Consider the following 21,370-nt stretch of genomic DNA (forward strand, 5'->3'; position numbering starts at 1 on the left):
TTTTAAAAATCATGTTTTTGAATAAAAAATGCTTTTATTGAACCTCCATCTTATTATACATTAGAAGACTGACACCTTTCTTGTGAGACAAGCGTAAAATCAACCAACCAGAAACCTTGTGATATCCATCACTCAGTGTATTCCAAAAGACTGAATCTTAACTACCAACAGTAATAATTTACTAGATAGACAATACAGCTGAGGTGCGTTAACCGTCAACATCAAAGCGCGTTTCTCATGCTCTAAAGTAGAAGGAGCAGCCACCGGTGCCACCGCCTGTTCAAGTTCTCTTTTAAATTGTTCTTACTGAAAACGAAGTCGGTAGGTGCTCCTGAGTTTCCCTCCAAGGACTTAGGACAGGCCATGTCTCTGGCTGAGCAGCGTACTTTGGTCTTGAGGACTCATGGCTTGATAATTAGACAGCTCTAAGGCAAAAGTAGCTGAGCCTGATGTTAATGTTCGAAGCACAGTTGAATAACCCTAATCAAAATAATTTAAGTTAGTTATCTCTGCCAAGTTAAGCCTCAAATCTCTCCCTGCACATCTTTTGACCATTATCAGGAAAAATCTGGTAAGTACCGTGGAGGACCGAAAACCAGGATCGGGGGTATGCTTCAGAAGCATTCCTCAGTCCCAGCGTTTGGTAAAGACTCTGCTGGCACTTAGACGCCTGCCCTAGAGCAGGAGAGGCGGCGGGGAAAAGAATGACAGGAAGAACTGGCTGGGCCAGCAATAGTGGAAGTAGGTAAGTGCTCGGCATGGAAAAACGGTCATTGAGGCTGACGACACATGTTGGTAGAGCACAGCTCAAACTTTGTGGACGACTGGAAAGCCCTCCCCCACACATCCACACCCGTGCGGATAGAATCCCTGGGATTCTCCAGCAATTTATGTAAACTATGTAGATTTAGTCACAGAGTACCTACCATGATTTCTGCTAAGGGAACATATCCAATAACAACTTTGTTGTCTTGGCGAGACTGGACCTCCTGAATGTTCCCTCTTCTCTGTGCCAGGTCTGCTAGGACAGGGCTGAGGTAATCTCTGCTCACTGTCACCTCAAGATTCATCAGGGGCTCCCAAATTTGCTTATCAGCTTTCTTCAGAGCCTAAAGAAATTAAAGGATGTTAACGCCTCTTCCTTAGACTGCAGATCAGACTTCTGTTATGAAGGGAAGATTCATAAAACCTTAAATACCATCCATACTCTTAAGCACAGAGCCTCCAGCAAAAAGACAGAAGCCTGCCTTAACACTCTATAAGAAGTCCAGAACGTCAACGCTGGCTCGTCCATGAACGCCAACAGCGCACCTGAGACCTCATGCATGTGTTGCAGGAGGACGCTTGGTAAAGTCTGATGATGTAGAGTACCTGTGAACATGTGCCCAGAGACACAGGGAAAGAAAATGGTTTTCCCCTCTCAAAGACATATTTCCTTCATGTATCTCCTCTTTTATGTTTGAAACCTATAGTTACAGTGCATGCTACAAGTCGGGGCAATCAAGGAGGGAAATAAAGGAGCTAAAAACACAATAAGTAGAACATATTCTCAGTGTAAAACACACAGAATTCTGTTCAGAATTTCAGATTTCAAAGGCCAAGAAGAACAAGCGCATACAGAAACTGAAGAAAGCTAAAACAGCATCAGGCAAACAGGAAGTGGACAAAAACTGGGGAAGCAGCAGAGGAACAAAGACATCTTGGGGTCCTAGTCAGATTGTCTGTAAGCATCATTCCATCAGCCAAACTGGTACATGGATTCAGAGGGGTTTGCAAGCGCTGTAGCTACTGATGGGTTTGCTTTAAATGGTAACCTACTCCTCCGGCCTACCAGAGTTAAAACAATTTCCTATATATTCTAAGCCGTTTGGTTGTCAGGTGGGATGCAATAATCGTGGATTTAGCAGTGGAAACCAGACCAAAGAGAAGGGCTCTGGCATGTGGCCTCTCCTTTATCTGGCTCTGGCTGATTATCCTCTCTCTGCTCACCGGCCCCCACTCACTCAGGACCGGACGCTACCATGGCGTCTATTGTCCAGTAATGCTCTGCGCCTCAGACGCTTCTGTTCCCCACACTTCAGCACCTCCGCCTTCCCCTCTCCCTGCTACCTTCACGATAATGAAAATTGGGCAGACTCATAAAAACTTCAGTGTATTCTATTTATCGTAGAAATTTCAGAAAACCATCGCACACATATATATAGTAAAAGCCTAATTTCAGTTCTTTGCAGCTGATTAAGCCTTGAAAATCACTATCAACTGAAATGACTCAACCAGAGAAAAAGTAATAATCCTTGAATGAAAACATTACTAAAAAATAATGACAGTCCCTACAAATGACTAAATAGATCCTAAGTATTTTTGCAATTCTTACCCAAAGCTTCGTGCCACTCCACATGATATCTTTTCGAATAACATTACGGAGTGGGGAAAGACTAAAAATTAAGAGGAATAATGCTGTATCTAAGGAAAAGTTAGAGTTCTTTGTGACTGAACAAGAGGTGTTGTGCTTGTGGGTCTGTCCTTAGTTCTCTTTTCACAGTCTTTTCCGTGGGAACAACCGCCTAGTTCCAGAGCGTCAAAGCTTCCTCTAAGCTGCACTCGAGTCACAGTCTTCGGGTGCTCCTTGTAATCCACTGGCCTGCTCTGGGATGATGTCCGAGTATCTTGAAGCAACCTGATATGGCCCAAACTGATCTCATTATTTTCTTTTCCAAACACTTGCCTGCTCTTTCCTCTTTCTGTTGGTGGCGTCACTAGTCCTCAGTTTTCCCAGACGTGCATCTTTGATTTCCTTTTTCCCCAACGTAAGCTGTAAGATTTCTATAACATTGCTGATACTCTAGCCCAGATCTAGTCTATTCCCTGTCTGAGGCTCTCCATACTCCAGTCCCTCCTATATTCTAATGATTATGCTGCTCTCTTCAAAATGTTTAAATCATTTACCACACTTCTCAAATCTCAAATTCCTCAATGTAGGTTCTTACAGGTTTCCCTACAGTTGGACTCGATTTTACTTTTCCAACCCTAATTTCAACACCCCCTGCCTTCTTTAATCTTTCCACGTCTAGAATGCTGCCACTGTACCCATAGCCTCCAAAACATCACAGGTCAACAATTAAGGAAACTGTAAAAGCCCCCGTGTGCTTGTCTTTTGAAGTGAAATGCTGACTCAAGAGTTAATGATTGGAAATGTGAAAATGTAGAAACAAGGATAGCTGTTAGGCTAGGGAACTGGAAACAATTTAGACTATAATTCTGTCACAAAGCAGAATTACCAAACTCACAGTTCCCTTAAAGATATAAAGGCCTGACACACACTCCTAAATTGTTTTTACCAGAAGCAAACCCCACTTCCAATGAAAACTGCCAACCTCAGGAACATAGACCGTAGACTGGTTGAAACAGCCTGCTCCTGAAACACTATAGAGGGTCACAGTCTTGAGGTCACTGGCTCACCATGGCCCCCTTTGCCTGGCAAAGCAATAAAAGCTACTCTTTCCTGTTTCACCCAAAACTCTTGTCTCCACGTTTCTATTCAGCACCTGTGAACAGAGGCTGAATTTCAGCAATATTTAACTTCTTTCAAAGTCGAAAAGAGGAGTTGCAAAGAGTCAGATGTGACTAAAGAACTGAACAACCATTGGATAAGTTTCACGTATGTAACAGTGGAACCATCACCACCATCAAGACAATGAAACATATCATATCCATCAGCCCTGAATGTTTCTTCCTGACCTTATGCAATCCCTTCCCTGAGCCCTGCCCTCTCTAACCTCACCCCACTCCCTCCTTTCCACTTGTCCAAACAAGTTGCTCATCTGCTTTTGTCATCAAAGATTAGTTTACATTATCTAAAAATTTTTTAGAAATCAGTATGTTTTCTTCTTTGAGGTTCTTTTTTTACTCGGCATAATTATTTTAAGATTCATACATGTTGTAGTATTGTTACCAAACCAAACTTGGGTTCACTTGCCCTGGCACCGTAAAACCATCCTAGTGACACACGGGATTGTGGTGAGGGAAAATACAGTGTTTATTGCCGGGCACCACACAAGGAGTTCAGACAGCTAGTACTCAGGAAGCCTGAGTGCCCTGAAGGGTTTCAGCAAAGCAGTTTTAAAGGCAGGGTGAGGGAGGTCGCAGGATACATGACCAGCTTGTGCACAGCTTGGTTGACAAGCTGTGAGCTTGGTGAGCTCACAGCACAGTGTCACGGGTTAGCATTATCAGTCCTCAGGCTCCAGGAGGCCTGGGTCTTGTGTGCTCATGGTTGTTAAGTAGTTAGCTTCTCCCATTTGGTGGGGGTGTTCATACCTGTAAAACAACTCAGGTATCATATACTCTGATCTAGGTACTTCAGAGGGGCACTTCAGCAGAGCACGCGGGGGCTCTGTCCCAGGGCCCAAAGGGCTCTGCTCCATTTCAGTATTTCTATGTGCACTCTGCTCACAGCAGTAGCCTCCTGGGGGCTCAGAGAAGCTATCATTTTCCCTTTTTTATTTACTTAATTTTTATTTTTGGCTGTGTCATTTTATTTTTTAATATTTATTTACTTATTTACTTTTTATTTTGGCTGTCAGGTCTTAGTTGCATCACGTGCGATCTTTGTTGCCCCGAGTGGACTTAGTTGCCCCGTGGCATATGGGATCTTCATTTGCCAACCAGGAATTGAACCCGAGTTCTCTGCATTGGAAGGCCGATCACTGGACCATTAGGGAAGTTCCGCTATCATTTTAAAAGCCTTTACTTAACCAGTTGCTTTACACATAGTATCTCAAATCCTTATAATAGCCTTGTTGTGTGTTGTTCAGTCACTAAGTTGTGTCCAACTCTTTGGGACCCCATGACTGCAGCACGCCAGGCTTCCATGTCTTTCACTATCTCCTGGAGTTTTCTCAAACTCATGTCCATTGAGTCAGTGATGCCATCCAACCATCTCATCCTCTGTTGCCCCCGTCTCCTCATACCCTCAATCTTTCCCAGCATCAGGGTTTATTCCAGTGAGTCGACTCTTTGCTTCAGGTGGTTAAAGTACTGGAGCTTCAGCTTCAACATCAGTCCTTCCAATGAATATTCAGGGTTGATTTCTGGTAGGATTGACTCATTTGATATCCTTGCAGTCAAACAGACTCTCAAGAGTCTTCTCCAGCTTCACAGTTTGAAAGCATCAATTCTTTAGCACTCAGCCTTCTTCATGGTCCAACTCTTACATCCATACATGACTATCAGGAAAACCATAGCTTTGACTAGATGGACCTTATGACAGTCTTGCAAGGTACAGAAAATTGATTGAAACAAGCAGGACCCTGTGGTACCCTCCAGGGGACAAATGTTTTCCCTGCCTCCATTTCTTGTTTGTGGGAAATAGACATCAAGGAGGCTGAAAGACCTTTCCTGAGTGCTAAAGGGCAGATTCAGTAACTAACCTGGGAAGTAAGGGGATGAAGGGGTCTGTCCTGGTGACTCAGCGGTAAAGAATCCGCCTGCAATTCAAGAGACTTGGGTTTGATCCCTGGGTCTGGAAAATCCTCTGAAGAAGGAAATGGCAACCCATTCCAGTGTTCTTGCCTGGGAAATCCCATGGACAGAGGAGCCTGGTGGGCTATAGTTCAGGGAGTGGCAAAAGAGTTGGACACAACTTAGCAACTAATTAACAACAACAAAGGGAATGAGGATACAAAGAAGGTGCAATCAAGAAACAGTAGCACAGTGATGTGGCAGGGCCCTCCTGCCACCTCAAGGAATATGCATCACACTGTCTTTCAGTTCTTCTGCAGGAACTAAGGCCCCCACCCAGATGGAAGATGGTAATGTCAGTCTGAGCATAAGATTCCTGTTTCCTCGCCAACAACTAATCAGAAGAAAGTCTGCACACAGTGGAAGATAATGAAGACTCTGGACCCCCACCTTCCCCTCAAATGTTTAACTTCCTTTTCTCCATTTAAAAACTTTCATTGTCAAGTTGGTTTTTGGAAAGGAGTCTGCCTTCTTCCCAGGTTGCTGGCCAACTGAACAAAGCAAACTTTCCTTTCCAACCAACACTTGTGTCTTGAGTACTGACTTTCAAGCAGTGGAATAACATGGTCTTATGTTACAGATGAGCAAAGTGAGGCTCAGAAAAACACTGCTAAGAAGTTTGAGAACCAGGATCTGATTCTACTTGGACTAATTACACATTCTCTTGTTCCCATGGGCCAGCCTACCCCTCTGAAATCATCTTAACTTGTAAAGAAGTTGGCTTCCACTATTCAAACCTGAATCTGGAAAAACTGCTTCCCACCTACCCTCCCCAAATGTCAGGAGCCGCATTAGGCATTACTGACAAAATGGAGGCACGGCCCCAACCCCCTCTCCTCATCCCGAAGGCACGGTCCCAGGATGAAGGAGTTAGGTCTTGTGATTCTGACTTGTTCTTTCCTTTCTTTGGTTGAGTTGGCTGGAAAGAATGTTAAGATGCTTATTGTTCTTGAGAGAAGCATGAGAAAGCACAAAGCCTTCTGCAGTTGTGCCCAGAAAATAATCTATAAAGTAACCATTGACATTTGTTCAAGGATCTTTACAAAGAATATTCCAGGATGAGCACATCGGCTGCAGCTTGAGGCCATGGGAAGGATTGTTATCTGAGACCTGTTTGTGAGGGGAATGTTTATGGCAAAGAAAGTTTGCTGAGCTTAGGGTTTAGGAATAATTAAGAATAGCTAGAAGCCTTTTTAGGAGATGGTGAGCTTAGGATACTAGGGGCAAGCAGGATTTAGAAAGATAAGAAATAAACTGAGGGATGTGGTGTGCAGCCCAGACATAAGCATGAGTTACAATGTAACTCTGGTTTAAGGGCCACAGTGATTTATGGAGACAAAATCTGGGTGAGGGGGCACTGAAAATGTAAAACCTCTGATCTAATACTTTTGTCAAAGTATAGAAGAAGACCTGATGCTTGAAATAAACATGCAGTCCCGCACCTTGAGTCAGAGGCTGCATCATTTTCTGCTGACACTGCTCATCTCTTCAGGCTGATTCCCTGGCTGCTGGAGCTGGACCGCAGCACCCAAACTCCAATCCAGAAGAAAGATGAAAATATTATAAGAAAATGGAATTTTTCTGTGATTAGCAAAAGGCAGAGTTCAAGATTAAAGGACAAATGTGCAAAGAAAAACACACACAGAAAACAAGCTAGCTGTTGAAGCACACTGCTACGATTCTTAGGAAGTCCCCCCTTTACAACACACCCCTTCACCTGTTCCCTGTCTGCATCAGGTAACCCTGCCTGGGCTGGGTCCAGCCTCCATGGATCACAATCAAGGCATGTCATGGCTAGATATCACAGAGCCAGGCTCCATTCCTTTGTGGAGCAGGACAGGTTGTCTATTCTCTGAGAGCCTTGGTCTCGTACAGACCCACTCCTTATGGACTGCAGATGTCATCAGTTCAGTTCAGTCACTCAGTCATGTCCAACTCTTTCTGACCCCTTGGACTGCAGCATCCTAGGGTTCCCTGTCCATCACCAACTCACAAAGCTTGCTCAAACTAATGTCCATTGAGTTGGTGATGCCATCCAACCATCTCATCTGTCTTCCCCTTCTCTTCCCACCTTCAGTCTTTCCAAGCATCGGGGTCTTTTCAAATGAGTCAGTTCTTCGCATCAGGTGGCCAAAGTATTGGAGTTTCAGCTTCAGCATCAGTCCCTCCAATAAATATTCAGGACTGATTTCCTTTAGGATGGACTGGTTGGATCTCCTTGCTGTCCAAGGGATTCTCAAGAGTCTTCTCCAACACCACAGTTCAAAAGCATCAATTCTTTAGCACTCAGCCTTCTTCACAGTCCAACACTCACATCCATACACACTACTGGAAAAACCATAACCTTGACTAGACAGACCTTTGTTGGCAAAGTAATGTCTCTACTTTTTAGTATGCTGTCTAGGTTGGTCATAGCTTTTCTTCTAAGGAGCAAGTGTCTTTTGATTTCATGGCTGCAGTTACTATCTGCAGTGATTTTGGAGCCCCCCAAAATTAAGCCCGTCACTGTTTATGTTGTTTCCCCATCTATTTGCCATGAAGTGATGAGACCAGATGCCATGATCTTAGTTTTCTGAGTGTTGAGTTTTAAGCCAACTTTTTCACTCTCCTTTTTTACTTTCATCAAGAGGTTCTTTAGTTCTTCGCTTTCTGCCATAAGTGTGGTGTCATTTGCATATCTGAGGTTATTGATATTTATCCCAGCAATCTTGATTCTGGCTTGTGCTTCATCCAGCCTGGCATTTTGCATGATATACTCTACATAGAAGTTACATAAGCAGGGTTACAACATACAGCCTTGATGTACTCCTTTCCTGACTTGGAACCAGTCTGTTGTTCCATGTCCAATTCTAACTGTTGCTTCTTGACCTGCATACAGATTTTTCAGGAAGGAGGTAAGGTGGTCTGGTATTCCCATCTGTTGAAGAATTTTCCAGTTTGTTGTGATCTACACAGTCAAGGGCTTTGGCATAGTCAATAAAGCAGAAATAGATGTTTTTCTGGAACTCTCTTGCTTTTTCAATGATCCAGTGGATGTTGGCAATTTGATCTCTGGTTCCTCTGCCTTTTCTAAATCCAGCTTGAATTTCTGTAAGTTCACAGTTCATGTACTGTTGAAGCCTGGCTTGGAGAATTTTGAGCATTACTTCTCTAGCCTGTGAGATGAGTGCAATTGTGTGTTAATTTGAGCATTTTTTTTGACATTGCCTTTCTTTGGGATTGGAATGAAAACTGACCTTTTCCAGTCCTGTGGCCACTGCTGAGTTTTCCAAATTTGTTGGTATATTGAGTGCAGCACTCTCACAGCATCATCTTTTAGGATTTGAATAGCTCAACTGGAATTACATCACCTCCACTAGCTTTGTTTGCAGTGATGCTTCCTAAGGCCCACTTAACTTTGCATTCCAGGGTGTTTAGCTCTAGGTGAGTGATCACACCATCTTGATTATCTGGATCATGAAGCTCCTTTTTGTACAGTTCTTCTGTGTATTCTTGCCACCTCTTCTTAATATCCTCTGCTTCTGTTAGGTCCACACCATTTCTGTCCTTTATTCTGCCCATCTTTGCATGAAAATTTCCCTTGGTATCTCTAATTTTCTTGGAGAGATCTCTAGTCTTTCCCATTCTGTTGTTTTCCTCTATTTCTTTGCATTGATCACTGAGGAAGGCTTTCTTATCTCTCCTGCTATTCTTTGGAACTCTACATTCAAATGGGTATATCTTTACTTTTCTCCTTTGCCTTTTGCTTCTCTTCTTTTCACAGCTATTTGTAAGGCCTCCTCAGATAACTGTTTTGCCTTTTTGCATTTCTTTTTCTTGGGGATGGTCTTTATCACTGCCTCCGGTACAATGTCATGAACCTCTGTCCAACCTGAGATGATTTAGTTTAATGTTACCCGCTGTAAACAGTGTGATGCACCTGGGGCTGGTTAGCCTTTGAGGAACCCCCAGTCAAGAATTCACACTTCAGGGATGATTATTGAGCCTCTGAAGCATCCTAATCAAGAAGATACACTCCAGAATTGCAGATTAGGATTAATGTTTTTGAAAGAGCGGATTGGTTAACTAGCAGAAGTAATGACTGGAATGATTCCCATTAAAATGCAGAATTGAAATCTATGACTAATTAGAAAGTGGCTTCCCAGGTGGTTCAGTGGTAAAGAATCTACCTGTCAATGCAAGAGATGTGGGTTTGATCCCTGGGTCGGGAAGATCCCCTGGAGAAGGAAATGGCAACCCACTCCTGTACTCTTGCCAAGAAAACCCCATGAACAGAGGGAGCCTGGTGGGCTACAGTCCATAGGGTCACAAAGAGTCATACACGACTTAGCGACTAAATAGCAGCAGCAGAAAGACTATAATGGCCCTATTGCCCTTACCCAGGCAAACATGAGGATCTGGTCTGCCCAGCCCACGTCTTTGGAGCAGCACTTGCCCTTCAGACATTCACTTGACCCTGTGCTCTTTCTCATCCCTCTGGCCTGCTTCCTGACCCAACCAGTAAGTTGGCTAATTCTGCTTTAAAAATTACTGTTCCTCCTTAGAATGAACCTCTCAAGCAAAGAGCTAGTTGGAATGCCTAAAGATTGCGAGGGACTTTTCCCCCACTCACAAGTCACCACTGTATGATCATTTTTATACCTGCTTGTTAATAAACACTGACACATGTAGCAGAAATTGGTCTCAGATTTCATTTCATCACAATAAACAAGCTGGTAGCAAATTTGTCAAGGAGAAGATTGTACAGTCTCCACTCTCTCTAAGCCCAGAGGTAACCGGCTTTTACAAGAATAATAAAAACAACAACAAGTAAATTGCCCAGCACTGACTTGCTAGTGAATCCGTTGGCTTAGGACAGTTTGCAGCATTACCCTTTTAACCTGAAAATACACCTCTACAAGGCCCTGGGATCTCCTACTTCTGTGTATGAAGCAAAGACATACATCCTGACTTCAGAGTTGCAAAGCTAAAAGATTCCACCCATCCCTTCTGCCCCCCAAATCCCTACTTTGATCTACAGGTGGAGAGAATTTACCACAGTGAGGTGCCTTCTAATTAGCTGCAAAGCCTGTGGCTGCCAGGACTGCTTCACTAATGTCCTGAGGCTAGTGCTCTGCAGGTTCCCTGGTTGTGTGCGGGGAAGTGAGGCTGTGAGTGTGGAGTTGGGGGAGCAGGGGTGGGGGGGTGAGGGGGTTGGCCCATGGCGGGGACACCTGGCTGGGGAAAGGGCGGGAGGAGCAACACCTGCTCCTGTGTAACATGATCCTGTTGTCTTTATGAGGACAAGACTTCCAACTGGTCCAAGTGCGCATTTTGTTGCTGGTAGACAATGAGAACCAGGCCTCCAATCACAGCCAACTAGTCACAGCCAACTTAACCCACTATTATGGAAATTGCTCCAATTAAGTGCATCATATTTGCATGTGAAATGACAACTAAGTGCTTGCCTCAGAGGCAATTTTTGCAAATGAAGCTGGTGTTAACAAAATAGGGTAGTTTGTCCTTTGTTGGGATTATTCCTGACCCAGTGAGATGGCAGCCCTCCTCAAGCCTTGCCTTGTGGCCTGTCATAAATTACTTGCCCCTCAAATGCTTCCTATGGCTTGCAGATGAGCCCCTTGAAATAAATGGGCTTCAATCACCAGTTTCAACAATTGTCCTGTCTCCAAGTAATAAAACATCTGGAAAATTGGGCTAAATGGATAAAACAGTTCTCTGTACTAAGTATCTGGCATCCTTACAACTCTGTATAATGTTGTTTTTTTTTTTTTTTTTAATGACCAGATGTGGTACTTTTGTGTTATGAAGAACAGAGGCATGTTTTGTCATGTTTTTATTGCATTGAAATGCAACATATATTTTCATAGGTCCCTGGAGAAATGCTCTCCCATTGATTAGGGATTGTTGATGTGTTGGTTTACAAACTTGAAAAGTAAGTGAACCGCTCAGAAAATTGCAGACATAATTTAAACCATCAATAAACTGGACACTCACAAGGCACCAGCTTAAGAGAAAGAATTCAGTCCATAAATTTACCTTCACTCCTAGTGGATATGTTCCATCAAATCTTTGATCTTGCTGTCGTTTATATTCTTATCTGTCTTCTGGAATATGTACAGCTTTATGAAAAAATGGTTTCATCAAACTTGCTGTTCACTTCTTTCCAATTTCTCATTAAGAAAGCTTAGCTGCTAACCCACCTGTGTAGTCTCCATTTTATGGACCTTTGTGGGGTTCCAACAAGATGCTTTTCACATCTGTGCGTGTATGGGGAACAGAAACAAAGATATTTAGAACACTGTCCACTGGGCTACTATTCTAAAAATCTCCTTGAACACCACACCACCGAAGACACACACACACCTCCCCCCCCCATTTATTTTAGAAAGTTTGGAAAACACGGAAAAATACAAGAAGACATTTTGCTGTACCCCTGAAACACAACATTGTAAACCAATTATACCTCAATTTAAAAAGTAAATGTTAAAAAAAAGTATAGAAGAAAACTGAAAAATCATCTGTAGCCATATCCAGTTACTATCACAGTGTATATAGGTAGCATTTTCCATTTGATAAGATTACAATGATATTCTGTATACTGTTTTGTCACTTCAAATACCACACATGTTTTGTTCTTTTAAAATAGGAAACTTGATAGAAAGGCTATTTTTATTGAACTAGTTTACTGGGGGACATTTGGAGTTTTTAGGACCGTTCACAGCTGTAAACCGTCTGCGATATTGAAGTTGCCGAGGGCAGGGGGGGAGGGAGGGGGATGGCTGGGAGTTTGGGGTTGGTAGACGCAAACTATTATTTTTAGAATGGATAAACAAGATCGTAGTGCACAGGGAACTATAGCCAATCTCCTTAGAGACACTATAATGGAAAATAATATAAAAAAAGAGTATATATATGTAAACCTGAGTCACTTTGCCCTACAGCAGAGATTGCCACAACACTGTAAAGCAACAATACTTCAGTGACAAAGAACAGTCCAGGAGAAATAGCTTTCTATAAAAATCTTTTCATATATCTCTGATTATTTCCTAGAAGTAGAATGGCTGGAAGGGCTTCCCTGGTGGCTCAGACAGTAATGAATTTGCCTGCAATGCGGGAGACCTGGGTTTGATCCCTGGGTTGGGAAGATCCCTTGGAGGAGGGCATGGCAACCCACTCCAGTATTCTTGCCTGGAGAATTCCAAGGACAGAGGAACCTGGAGAGCTGAAGAATTGGATACAGTTGAGCAACACACACACACACACACACACACACACACCCACCCACCTGTTTAAGTTGCCACTGTTCCTCTAGGCTGCCCCGCAGGATCCTTGATCCTTGGGATTTCCCAGGCAAGAATACTGGAGTGGGTTGCCATGCCCTCCTCCAGGGGATCTTCCCAACCCAGGGATCAAGCCCGTCTCCAGTGTCGCCCAGGGCTTCAGTTTACTCAGTGGTAAACCTGAAGAGAGTGTGGCTCAGCTGGTAAAGAATCCGCCTGCAATATGGGAGACCTGGGTTCAATCCCTGGGCTGGGAAGATCCCCTGGAGAAGGGAAAGGCTACCCACCCCAGTATTCTGGCCTGGAGAACCCCATGGATACAGGAGCTTGTTGGGCTAGACAGTTCAGGGATCCTACTTGCTGCAGCTAAGTGTGACAGTCCGTGGGGTCGCAAAGAGTCGGACACGACTGAGCGACTTTCACGCCTCAAACCTGAAGAGAAGCTATGAGCTTCAAGTGTGTACTTTGAAATGTACTTATTTTGTTAATATTTGTAAATAGGGTTGAGGAATTGGGAAAAAAAAAAAAAGGGCAGTAGTGGGAGGGGCAATTTCTTAAGTAGGCCTTAAAATATCCGATTTGGATTCCTGAAACATTTAATTGTGTAGCCTTGGGGAAATGGTTTAACTTCTGCTAGCTATTTTTTCCGCTTGGAAATAAAATGAAGTTTGTTTGACCTAGGACCAAATCCTTCACAAAAGAGAAGATATAGCTAGTTAATAATTTTCTGGAAATATGTACCAACTTCGATGGTAGTCAAAGACAAGGTAAATTAATATAATAATGAAATAAGATTTTTTTTACTGATAAAGAAATATTTTTTTAAAATACCCGCTAAGTGCTGTTAAAGTGTGGTTAAATGGACACTTTAGGAGTATACCTGGCTATAATCCTTTTGAGAAGCAATTTTTACAATCACGCACCTTGAGACTTCTTTCCTTTGGGACCAGTAGGTTCCACCTCTACTAATTTAGCCTAAAAGAAATTCACCTAAGATGTAGAAAGAAATGGTACATAAAGATGTTGTCAGAGAGTGAAAGATACCAGGAAAATCTCAATAGTAGGGACAATGATAATGTGGTAGATTTTATAATGACATAATTCATTTAGATTTTTGCTTAAATGACACAGGGTAATCCAAAACAAGTATATTTATGTTAGAGTATTTCACTATCAGAAATACATAAGTAAATTATAGCATGCAATCATAAAAAATAATATTTAGTAAGAGTAACAATAAGAAAATATTCATGCTATAATGTTAGGTGAAAAAAAGCAGAAAATAAAATTGTCTAATCAATATTACATGTCTGTGGAGAAATACCATGAACAGCACAAAGACTAAAAGAAAAATTTATGGGGACATAATGTGCAGCATGATGACAATGGTTAATAATACTGAATTGTATGTCTAAAAGTTGCTAAGAGAGCAGATCTTACAAGTTTTCATCACCAGGGAAAAAATCATAACAATTTATGGTGATGGAGGTTAACTAGGCTTAGTGTGTGACCATTTCGCAGTACATACAAGTATTGAATCATTATGTTGTACACCTGAAACTAACAAAAAATTATTTCAAAAACACTTAAAATCATAGAGGTTTTCTTTGGAGTATGGTGAATGTTCCCCCTTTGTACTTTTCTATATTTTCCAAAATTTATACTTGGCTAAAAGTAAACCTACTTTTTAGATGAATATTTCTCCTTGAATGAAAACATAATTATGAAAGGAAAAATGTGTTAGGTAAGGTCTTATTGTACATGGACACGAAGCTGAGGAATTCTGCTGAATTCAGATCTTGGCGCAAAGGTACCATGAAAACACATTTCATGAAGAAGCTCTGCAGTATGTCAAATGACCTCTCCATCCACAATGTGAGTGATCGTCTTTCAACATTGTTTTATGTATTGAATTTCCTTAAGTAGAACTTAGTTTTAAAAATATGTCAGTTTCCAAATACAATCAGCACTAAAACAGAAAAGCCTGCTTAAACTAGGGAAGATGTGAGCCCCCAGCTGGTTCGTCCATCAGGCCTGTGTTCCGTTTCTGGCTTTTCTTTCTCACCTCTCTGCCGCCCTGTTGATTTTCCCTTATTCTCATTCAGAGGATAACTCCTGGGGGTCAAGGACTGTAAACTTCAATTTACGTTCCGCTTCCAGAACGCCCTGGGGATCTAATGAGCCTCAGTGCAAGTGCAATTGGCCTCTGCTCCAGCTCTGAGTTTGTCATGCTGGGAGGCAGAGAGGGGTTGATTGCTCTGTGACCCCCCATTGATACCAACAGACAGAGCTTCCTGCCTCCCTGCGGCTCAGTCCACTGCTGTCTGACCTGAAGGGTGGAGGCCAAGCCGAAAGGCAGTTCTTAACCGTCCTTTCCCCTCTGCTGCAGGGAGGCTGGGTGGCGCCTTTTCAGGTGCCCATGTTCTTGCTTTCCTAAGCTGACCCTTTGTTCCAGGCAATGCCTTGTCTTTCTTACCCTTGCTGTAGCTGCATCTCTGGCCTTGTTCAGCTCTCAAAGTGGAGTGTGTGACGCCCGATGATCAGAGGCCTCTTTGATGGATTCCATGAGCTCCAAGACAATTTTTTTTTGGCCAGAATTTCTCCTGTGATCATCTAAACGGTGGTTTTACCAGTTATAAAGGCTTTGAGGATTGAAAGACATTTTCTTGGAATAAGACTTGAGTATTCTGAGGCTGCTGGGAGGAGGAGACAAAACTAAGGGTAGCTTAAGCAAACATGTTCTAGTTTTTCTTACCTACCAAGAAGTCCACAGGTGGGCAGCTGCCGGCTCAATTCTGCAGCTTAAGGCCCTTGGGGCTGGTGTCTCTATGACTCTCCTGCCTCATCCCTCGTGGCTGCTGCGACTTCAGGCATCATGTGCGGTCGGGGAGGGAGGAGGAAGAGAAAAAGAGGTGGCCTCAGACATATTGGTTTAACCAAAAAGCAAAACAGTTTCCAGAAACCTCCCAGCAGGCTACCTTTTATACTTCATTGGCACCAGCTGAGTCACACCACTACCCTCGCTGAAGAGGTAGGCTGGGCAACCAGCACTTGGAAGAGGATGAGGGTTACTATGTTTGGCTGAGATCAATTGCCAGTTATTGCTTAGGGCTGGGCACACGTGGAAATATCATCGGGGTTTGGGATGGCTATGGCAGGGGGTGCAGTGGGCTCAGCCAGGTTGAGGGTCTCTGTACCACACACGCCCCATCCTCTGGCTTCCTTCCCAAATGACCCTTGTGTTCTTGACAAAGGTCAGAGCCTCTCTTCTCTTTTGGCTTCTTGCTCAGGTGAAGTGGCAACTGTTTCTCTGCACTTGGGCTATGCACCTCTCTCTCCACTCTATCAGTCACAGACAGGCTGTCGTGGGTCATTCCTCTCTCGCCCTTTATTCTTAGGGTGGAAAAGAACATGATTTCTAAGGTAAGAGCCTTCTTTGACTTCTGAAGTGTGATACTAAAGTCCAGCCACTTATCAAGGTTTTAAGGTTTAAATTTCATTTATTCTCAACAAAATGCAATCTTCCTGAGTTGAGGAAGAACATTCATGTTTAGCTGACAATAATGCAATGCTGCTGCTGCTGAGCTGCTAAGTCACTTCAGTCGTATCCGACTCTGTGTGACCCCATAGACGGCAGCCCGCCAGGCTCCCCCGTCTCTGGGATTCTCCAGGCAAGAACACTGGAGTGGGGTGCCGTTGCCTTCTCCGAATGCAATGCTAGTTTCTGCTAAAACACTCATAGTGTTAGTTTTTGACTGATTGAAGAGAAAAGGAGAAAGAAGTGGGCACAGTTCTTTTTTCTCCAGAACAGGGAGGATCTGCGGTTGTCCCCCAGCCCTAGGATCCCCTTCTTCCTGCTTCCTCTCTGTGTTCACATTTACAAAGTGCCTCTGAGTCTTTCTCTACCCTCCTTTTTTCCTTTCAGTTTTCTTATCCCCAGCTGGTGGGGACCTCATATATCACCTTGTGATCTCTTTGAATTCAGAATTGCCTGCGGCTCCCCCTTCAGCATTTCTGTATTTTTCCATCATCTCTTCCTATCTCGGGCCCTTCACCTGCTCTGTACTGGGGGTTGTGTGCGTTCCAGTGTGTTCTAAGATCAGTGTGTCCCTGGTCTTGACCATGGTCTGCTGGGCAGAGGGAAATCAGGCATTTCATGTTTTGTTCGCAGATGATTGAATTATGCTAAAAAAATTAATACTGTGCTGGGAAGTCATTTTGAAATTCTGTATTTTTAGAGTATCTTGGGACTTACAGATGCAAATAGTACATAAAGACCACAAATGTTTCTCTCCTGTTTTAAAACTCCCTTTCCTCTATGAAAGCTTTGAAATATAAAAAAATACAAAAGTTATGGCTAAATGGAAAAAAAGAGGATGCATGTTGTACTGAAGTGAAATGCCTTGGAGCAGAAGCATCAGCCTCCTTATGGCATGGAGATGGACCCAGAGTCAGCCAGACTGCGAGGCTTGGCGGCACAGTCCCCAAGGCTGCCCTCACTTTTGGCACCAACTGCAGTTTGTGGGAAGAGGTTCCCCAAACCACCCTCAGTTCTGACAATTGCCTAGAAGAAAGGACTTACAGACACCCCTGAAAGCTATGATACTCACAGTATGGAACATCACAGGAGAAGGATATAGGTTAAAATTAGCTGGAGGAAGAAACACGTAAAGCAGAGTCTGGGGGCAGGGGCTGAGAGCAAAGTTTTGTTTTCGGAACACGTTACAATGTGCAACAAAACACAAAATATTACCCACCGGGGGAGTTCCTCTGAGCCTCGATGTTTGGAGGTTTTCTTGAGGCCCCATTCCATAGGCATGGCTGATCCAGGCCTCCAGGTCTACTGATACCATGTGACCCAAAGCTCCTATCCTAAATCACAAGGTTGGTCTTTCTCGCCTGGCCAGCTCCCACCCTAATACTATGGGATGTGGCGGGCCCCTTCGAAGACCTGCTGTGTCCAGGCTCTGCCCTAGACTAAGACACTTCTACCAGACTGCCTCCCAGAAGCTGGGGCAAGGGCCAGACTTCTCTCTGGGCAAAAACCAAATTCTTTATTAGCAAGATGCTTCTCTTCTTACTCATGACTGATGTCATAGGCTGCCTTCAGGAAAATGCAAAGTGAGAGAGGCATCAGAGCCATCTTGGAGACAGTGACTTGTTAGTGGTGCTGGAGATCAAACACAGTTGCTTTGAGTATGTTTTATTTCTCACCAGATATGTTCTAGTGACGCTGGGGACCACTCAGACCAGAGCCCTCAGCTACCACTTCCAACGGCTTACAGACATCAGAGATGCTGAGAAGCTAGGGCCCCAGAGTCTCGTGTGTTTCAAGACACCAATGGCCTGGGGACTCACAGATGACATTTCTGGAAGCCAACGACTGGCTCTAATTAGGTCAGATTCTGTGAACACCTGAACTGGAGATTTGGGGGCACAAAGGCTTAGGGGATTCAAAACAGATCAAGCAGTTTGAGTTAGAAACTGGGCAGGAAACCTTGGGCCTTATAAACAGGGGTGGGAGGGGTGGTTTGGGGGTGGAGGGCGCCACACAACAGGGGAGGCACGGAGTTAGGAACTAAAGCAGCCGATGAGCAAAGAGAGCAGATTTGTTAGAAAGCCTATAACTACACAGTCAGTGTCAGGTTTCAGAAGAAAAACATATTCTTCCTTAAGCGAAGGACTTATTAGCTTTCTCATAAGGTTCTGATGAATCTGTTCAGTTCAGTCGCTCAGTTGTGTCCAACTCTTTTGATGAATAGTTGCCATCTTTCCCTTTAACAATACTTATTGAGCATTTACTATTTCCATTCTAGCTCAGATGGCAAAAAATATGCCTGCATTGTGAGAGACCCAGGTTCAATCCCTGGGTCAGAAAGATCCCCTGGAGGAGGGCATGGCAACCCACTCCAGTATTCTTGCCTGGAGAATTCCATGGACAGAACAGCCTGGTGAGCTACAGTCCATGGGGTTGCAAAGAGTTGACACAACTGAGTGACTGACACACACATGCTATTTCCATGCAACATTCTAGGTGCTGAGGATTCAGCAGAGAGCAAAATAAAATAGCAAAGTCTCTCCCTTCATGGAGCTTGATTTTTAGTGGTGGATACAAATAATAAATAAATATATGCCCTGATGTGGTGACAAGTGTCCTGAAGAAAAACAAATCAGGTTAAAGGGCTGGAGAGAGAGGAGCTTGTCTTTGATCAGGAACCCAGGGACAGCCTCATTAATCAGGAGACATCTGAGCAGAGATACCTGGTTATGCTGATATCTATGGAAGATTGCTCTGGGCAGAACAGTAAGTACCAGGGTCCTGGGCTGTGGAGGGTGGCTGGAGTGGAGATGAAGCCAGATAAACTGGATCTTGTGGTTGTAAAAAGGAGATGGGAGCCACTGGAGGATGTAAACTGTAAGTTCATGCGACAGGAACAAAGAAGGTTCACATAACACACACACAGAGCCTTCTCCATGCTCAGCCTTCTTCAGGTACAAGACTGATTTTGCTGTGAAAATCAGATTTGGATCCCTTAAAAACAAACTCGGATTCTTTTCATTGCCTCAAGTCATTTGCATTTAATCATAGTAGAGTACCTAATTGTGTGAATTAGCATAAAGACTGATTGCTGACTAGTTCTAACTGGCTTTGCCATACAATAATGAATGGTGACTCTTACAGATGCTGAGAGATCAACAGTCGGATGTCTGAAACTCTCCAAAGTTAACAACAACAAAAGGTTCAGCGCTTTAAGAGTTAGTATCCCCATACTTATCTGTATATTGGTTAGAACATTCTTAAAATAACATTGATGCTCTTATCACAGTCCTCATTAGTGCCTGGCATAAGCAAGCACATCATTTTACGTCCTCATGTTAATAGACACTCGGTACTGTTGAAATGGGAAAGGGTACCCTGAACCACTGCGTGTGATCTCCCAGTGCCTCACCACACCTGCACGCCCGCTGGAGGACTAGTCACCACCACTGCTCCTGTGCTGGAGGAATCAAGGTCAGAGAGCTGGTGTCCGTCTCCTGGATATCAGCTCCACCCAGCTTCAGCAGCTGCACAATTGCGCCCCCTACCTCCCACTCCCAAACGGTCCCAGTAAAAGTCAGCAGGCACCGCATCCACAGGTTCCTGCTTCCTTGCTCTTTCTCCTTAGTCCATACTTCTCTGTCCTTTGCATTGGACAGAGCTATCCCCCTGGCCCTGGCCCCTCTCCTCTCTAGCTGATGCCCTACACAGAAGTCAGGGTGCTGTCTCAAAAATACACATTCCACGGTGTAGAAACAGTTTAACCTTTTGGTGTGGCTGCGGGACCGTTGCAGGGACTCATCCCTCCATGCCTATACCTCCTCTCCATTTGCTGAATGTCTATCTTTACACACGTAGCTCAGAAATCACCTCCTTCTGGAAGCCATCCCTTACTTCCCCAGAAAGTCTGTTATTCTCCATATATTCTATGCAATGTATTTATTTGAGTCAGATCCCCTTAACAAAGGAATGAAGGCTAACCTCATGTCCAAGGAGCTGCAGCCCCAAGGGATCAAAGAGCTGTTCCTATCACTCACAGAAATGTCCCTGTGTGATTCTGTGGTTACAGACGGCTTCTGTGATGCTGCCAAGCGAGGCCTCGCTGTGCAGGCATGTCCTGCAGCTTAGCATCACAGACGTCACCTGGGAGCGGAACCTCTGAGACACCTGCCAATGCAGGGGACGCAGGTTTGAATCCTGGTCAGGAAACTAAGATCTCACACGCCGTGGGGCAACTAAGCCCATTCTGTGCAACTACTGAGCCCATGTGCTCTGTGATCTGTGTTCCATGACAAGAGAAGCCCACAAGCCATAGCAAAAACCCAGGGCAGTCAAAATAAAATAATAATAATAATAATAATAAAACGAAAAGAGAAGCAGGATCTCTGCATCTACCCAGACCTTTTGAGTCAGAGCCTGCAGTTGAACAAGATCCTCAAGTGATTTTTACACACATTAAAGTCTGAAAAGTGCCTGTGCGAGGGTTCCATAGAAAGTACACTACAGAAAGGAACAGTATAGAAAGGGCTGTACCTGCTGATGCCTGGGGGTGGATGCTTTAAGCTGGCCAGACTCCAAAGATGTGCTGGCTCCTCACACTGGGCACTAGTGTGAGCCGGCCACACCTGGCTCCCCAGGCACATGCCCAGGTGGGACAAAGGGAGTGAAGGCCGCCTCAACCGGAGAGAGCTGGGCAGGCTAGCCGTGTGCCCCCAGAGCCACCCAGGCAGGCGTCCACAGGACACGCGACATCTTTATCTTTTGTTGTGTAGGAAATGGAGATGCTTGGCGTGAGGCGGCCATGTGGCTGATTTAGAAGCCTTAGACTAGAACCCCCCTGCTGGTCTCTGAGTTCCCTGGAGGTGTGTCCTCAGACCCCCACGACAGACACATGAAGGGTCTCCATGAATGCCAATGAGTGGATTTTGGCTTAAGTCATGCACATGGTGCAGCTCATGCCTGTCAGGCCAGTGCAGCACATAATCACCCTGATGTTTAACAGAAATGAATCAACCACGACAGAATTCTAGGA

At 44.1% G+C, this 21,370-nt stretch overlaps 1 protein-coding gene and 1 long non-coding RNA gene across 31 annotated transcripts; one reads left to right on the forward strand and one right to left on the reverse strand.

Moving 5' to 3' along the window:
• Positions 1-14: 14 nt before the first annotated feature.
• Positions 15-15,917, reverse strand: LOC129633007 (ribosome-releasing factor 2, mitochondrial-like). Of its 30 annotated transcripts, none has more exons than XR_008704824.1 (7): positions 15,556-15,768; positions 15,277-15,442; positions 13,681-13,790; positions 11,721-11,777; positions 11,557-11,624; positions 927-1,109; positions 15-480 (listed from the first exon to the last, which is right to left on the reverse strand). XR_008704824.1 is itself a non-coding variant. In XM_055554777.1 (3 exons), exons 1-3 carry the CDS (start codon positions 11,733-11,735, stop codon positions 352-354), a joined length of 327 nt encoding a protein of 108 aa, XP_055410752.1. In that variant the 5' UTR covers positions 11,736-11,783; the 3' UTR covers positions 15-351. The 30 variants fall into 30 exon arrangements, 1 of the variants encoding a protein (XP_055410752.1); XR_008704819.1 differs by having other exon boundaries at positions 11,557-11,639; XR_008704812.1 differs by lacking the exon at positions 15,277-15,442 and adding an exon at positions 15,779-15,917 and having other exon boundaries at positions 11,557-11,777; positions 13,724-13,790; positions 15,556-15,664.
• Positions 15,918-16,068: 151 nt separating this feature from the next.
• LOC129633010 (uncharacterized) lies at positions 16,069-20,089 on the forward strand. The gene is made up of 3 exons (XR_008704831.1): positions 16,069-16,223; positions 19,483-19,556; positions 19,684-20,089. It is a non-coding gene; the product is annotated as an uncharacterized LOC129633010 (long non-coding RNA).
• The last annotated feature ends 1,281 nt before the right edge of the window (positions 20,090-21,370 follow it).

This window comes from Bubalus kerabau, chromosome 18, assembly GCF_029407905.1.
Source record: "Bubalus kerabau isolate K-KA32 ecotype Philippines breed swamp buffalo chromosome 18, PCC_UOA_SB_1v2, whole genome shotgun sequence".
NCBI classification, from domain to species: Eukaryota; Metazoa; Chordata; class Mammalia; order Artiodactyla; family Bovidae; genus Bubalus; species Bubalus kerabau.

Bases quoted from the DNA above. Each gene is read 5' to 3' on its own strand.
- LOC129633007 (XM_055554777.1), bottom strand. The intron at 481-926 runs GTAGGTACTCTG...TATTTTGATTAG, and splicing joins TTCCCTTAGCAGAAATCATG to GGTTATTCAACTGTGCTTCG.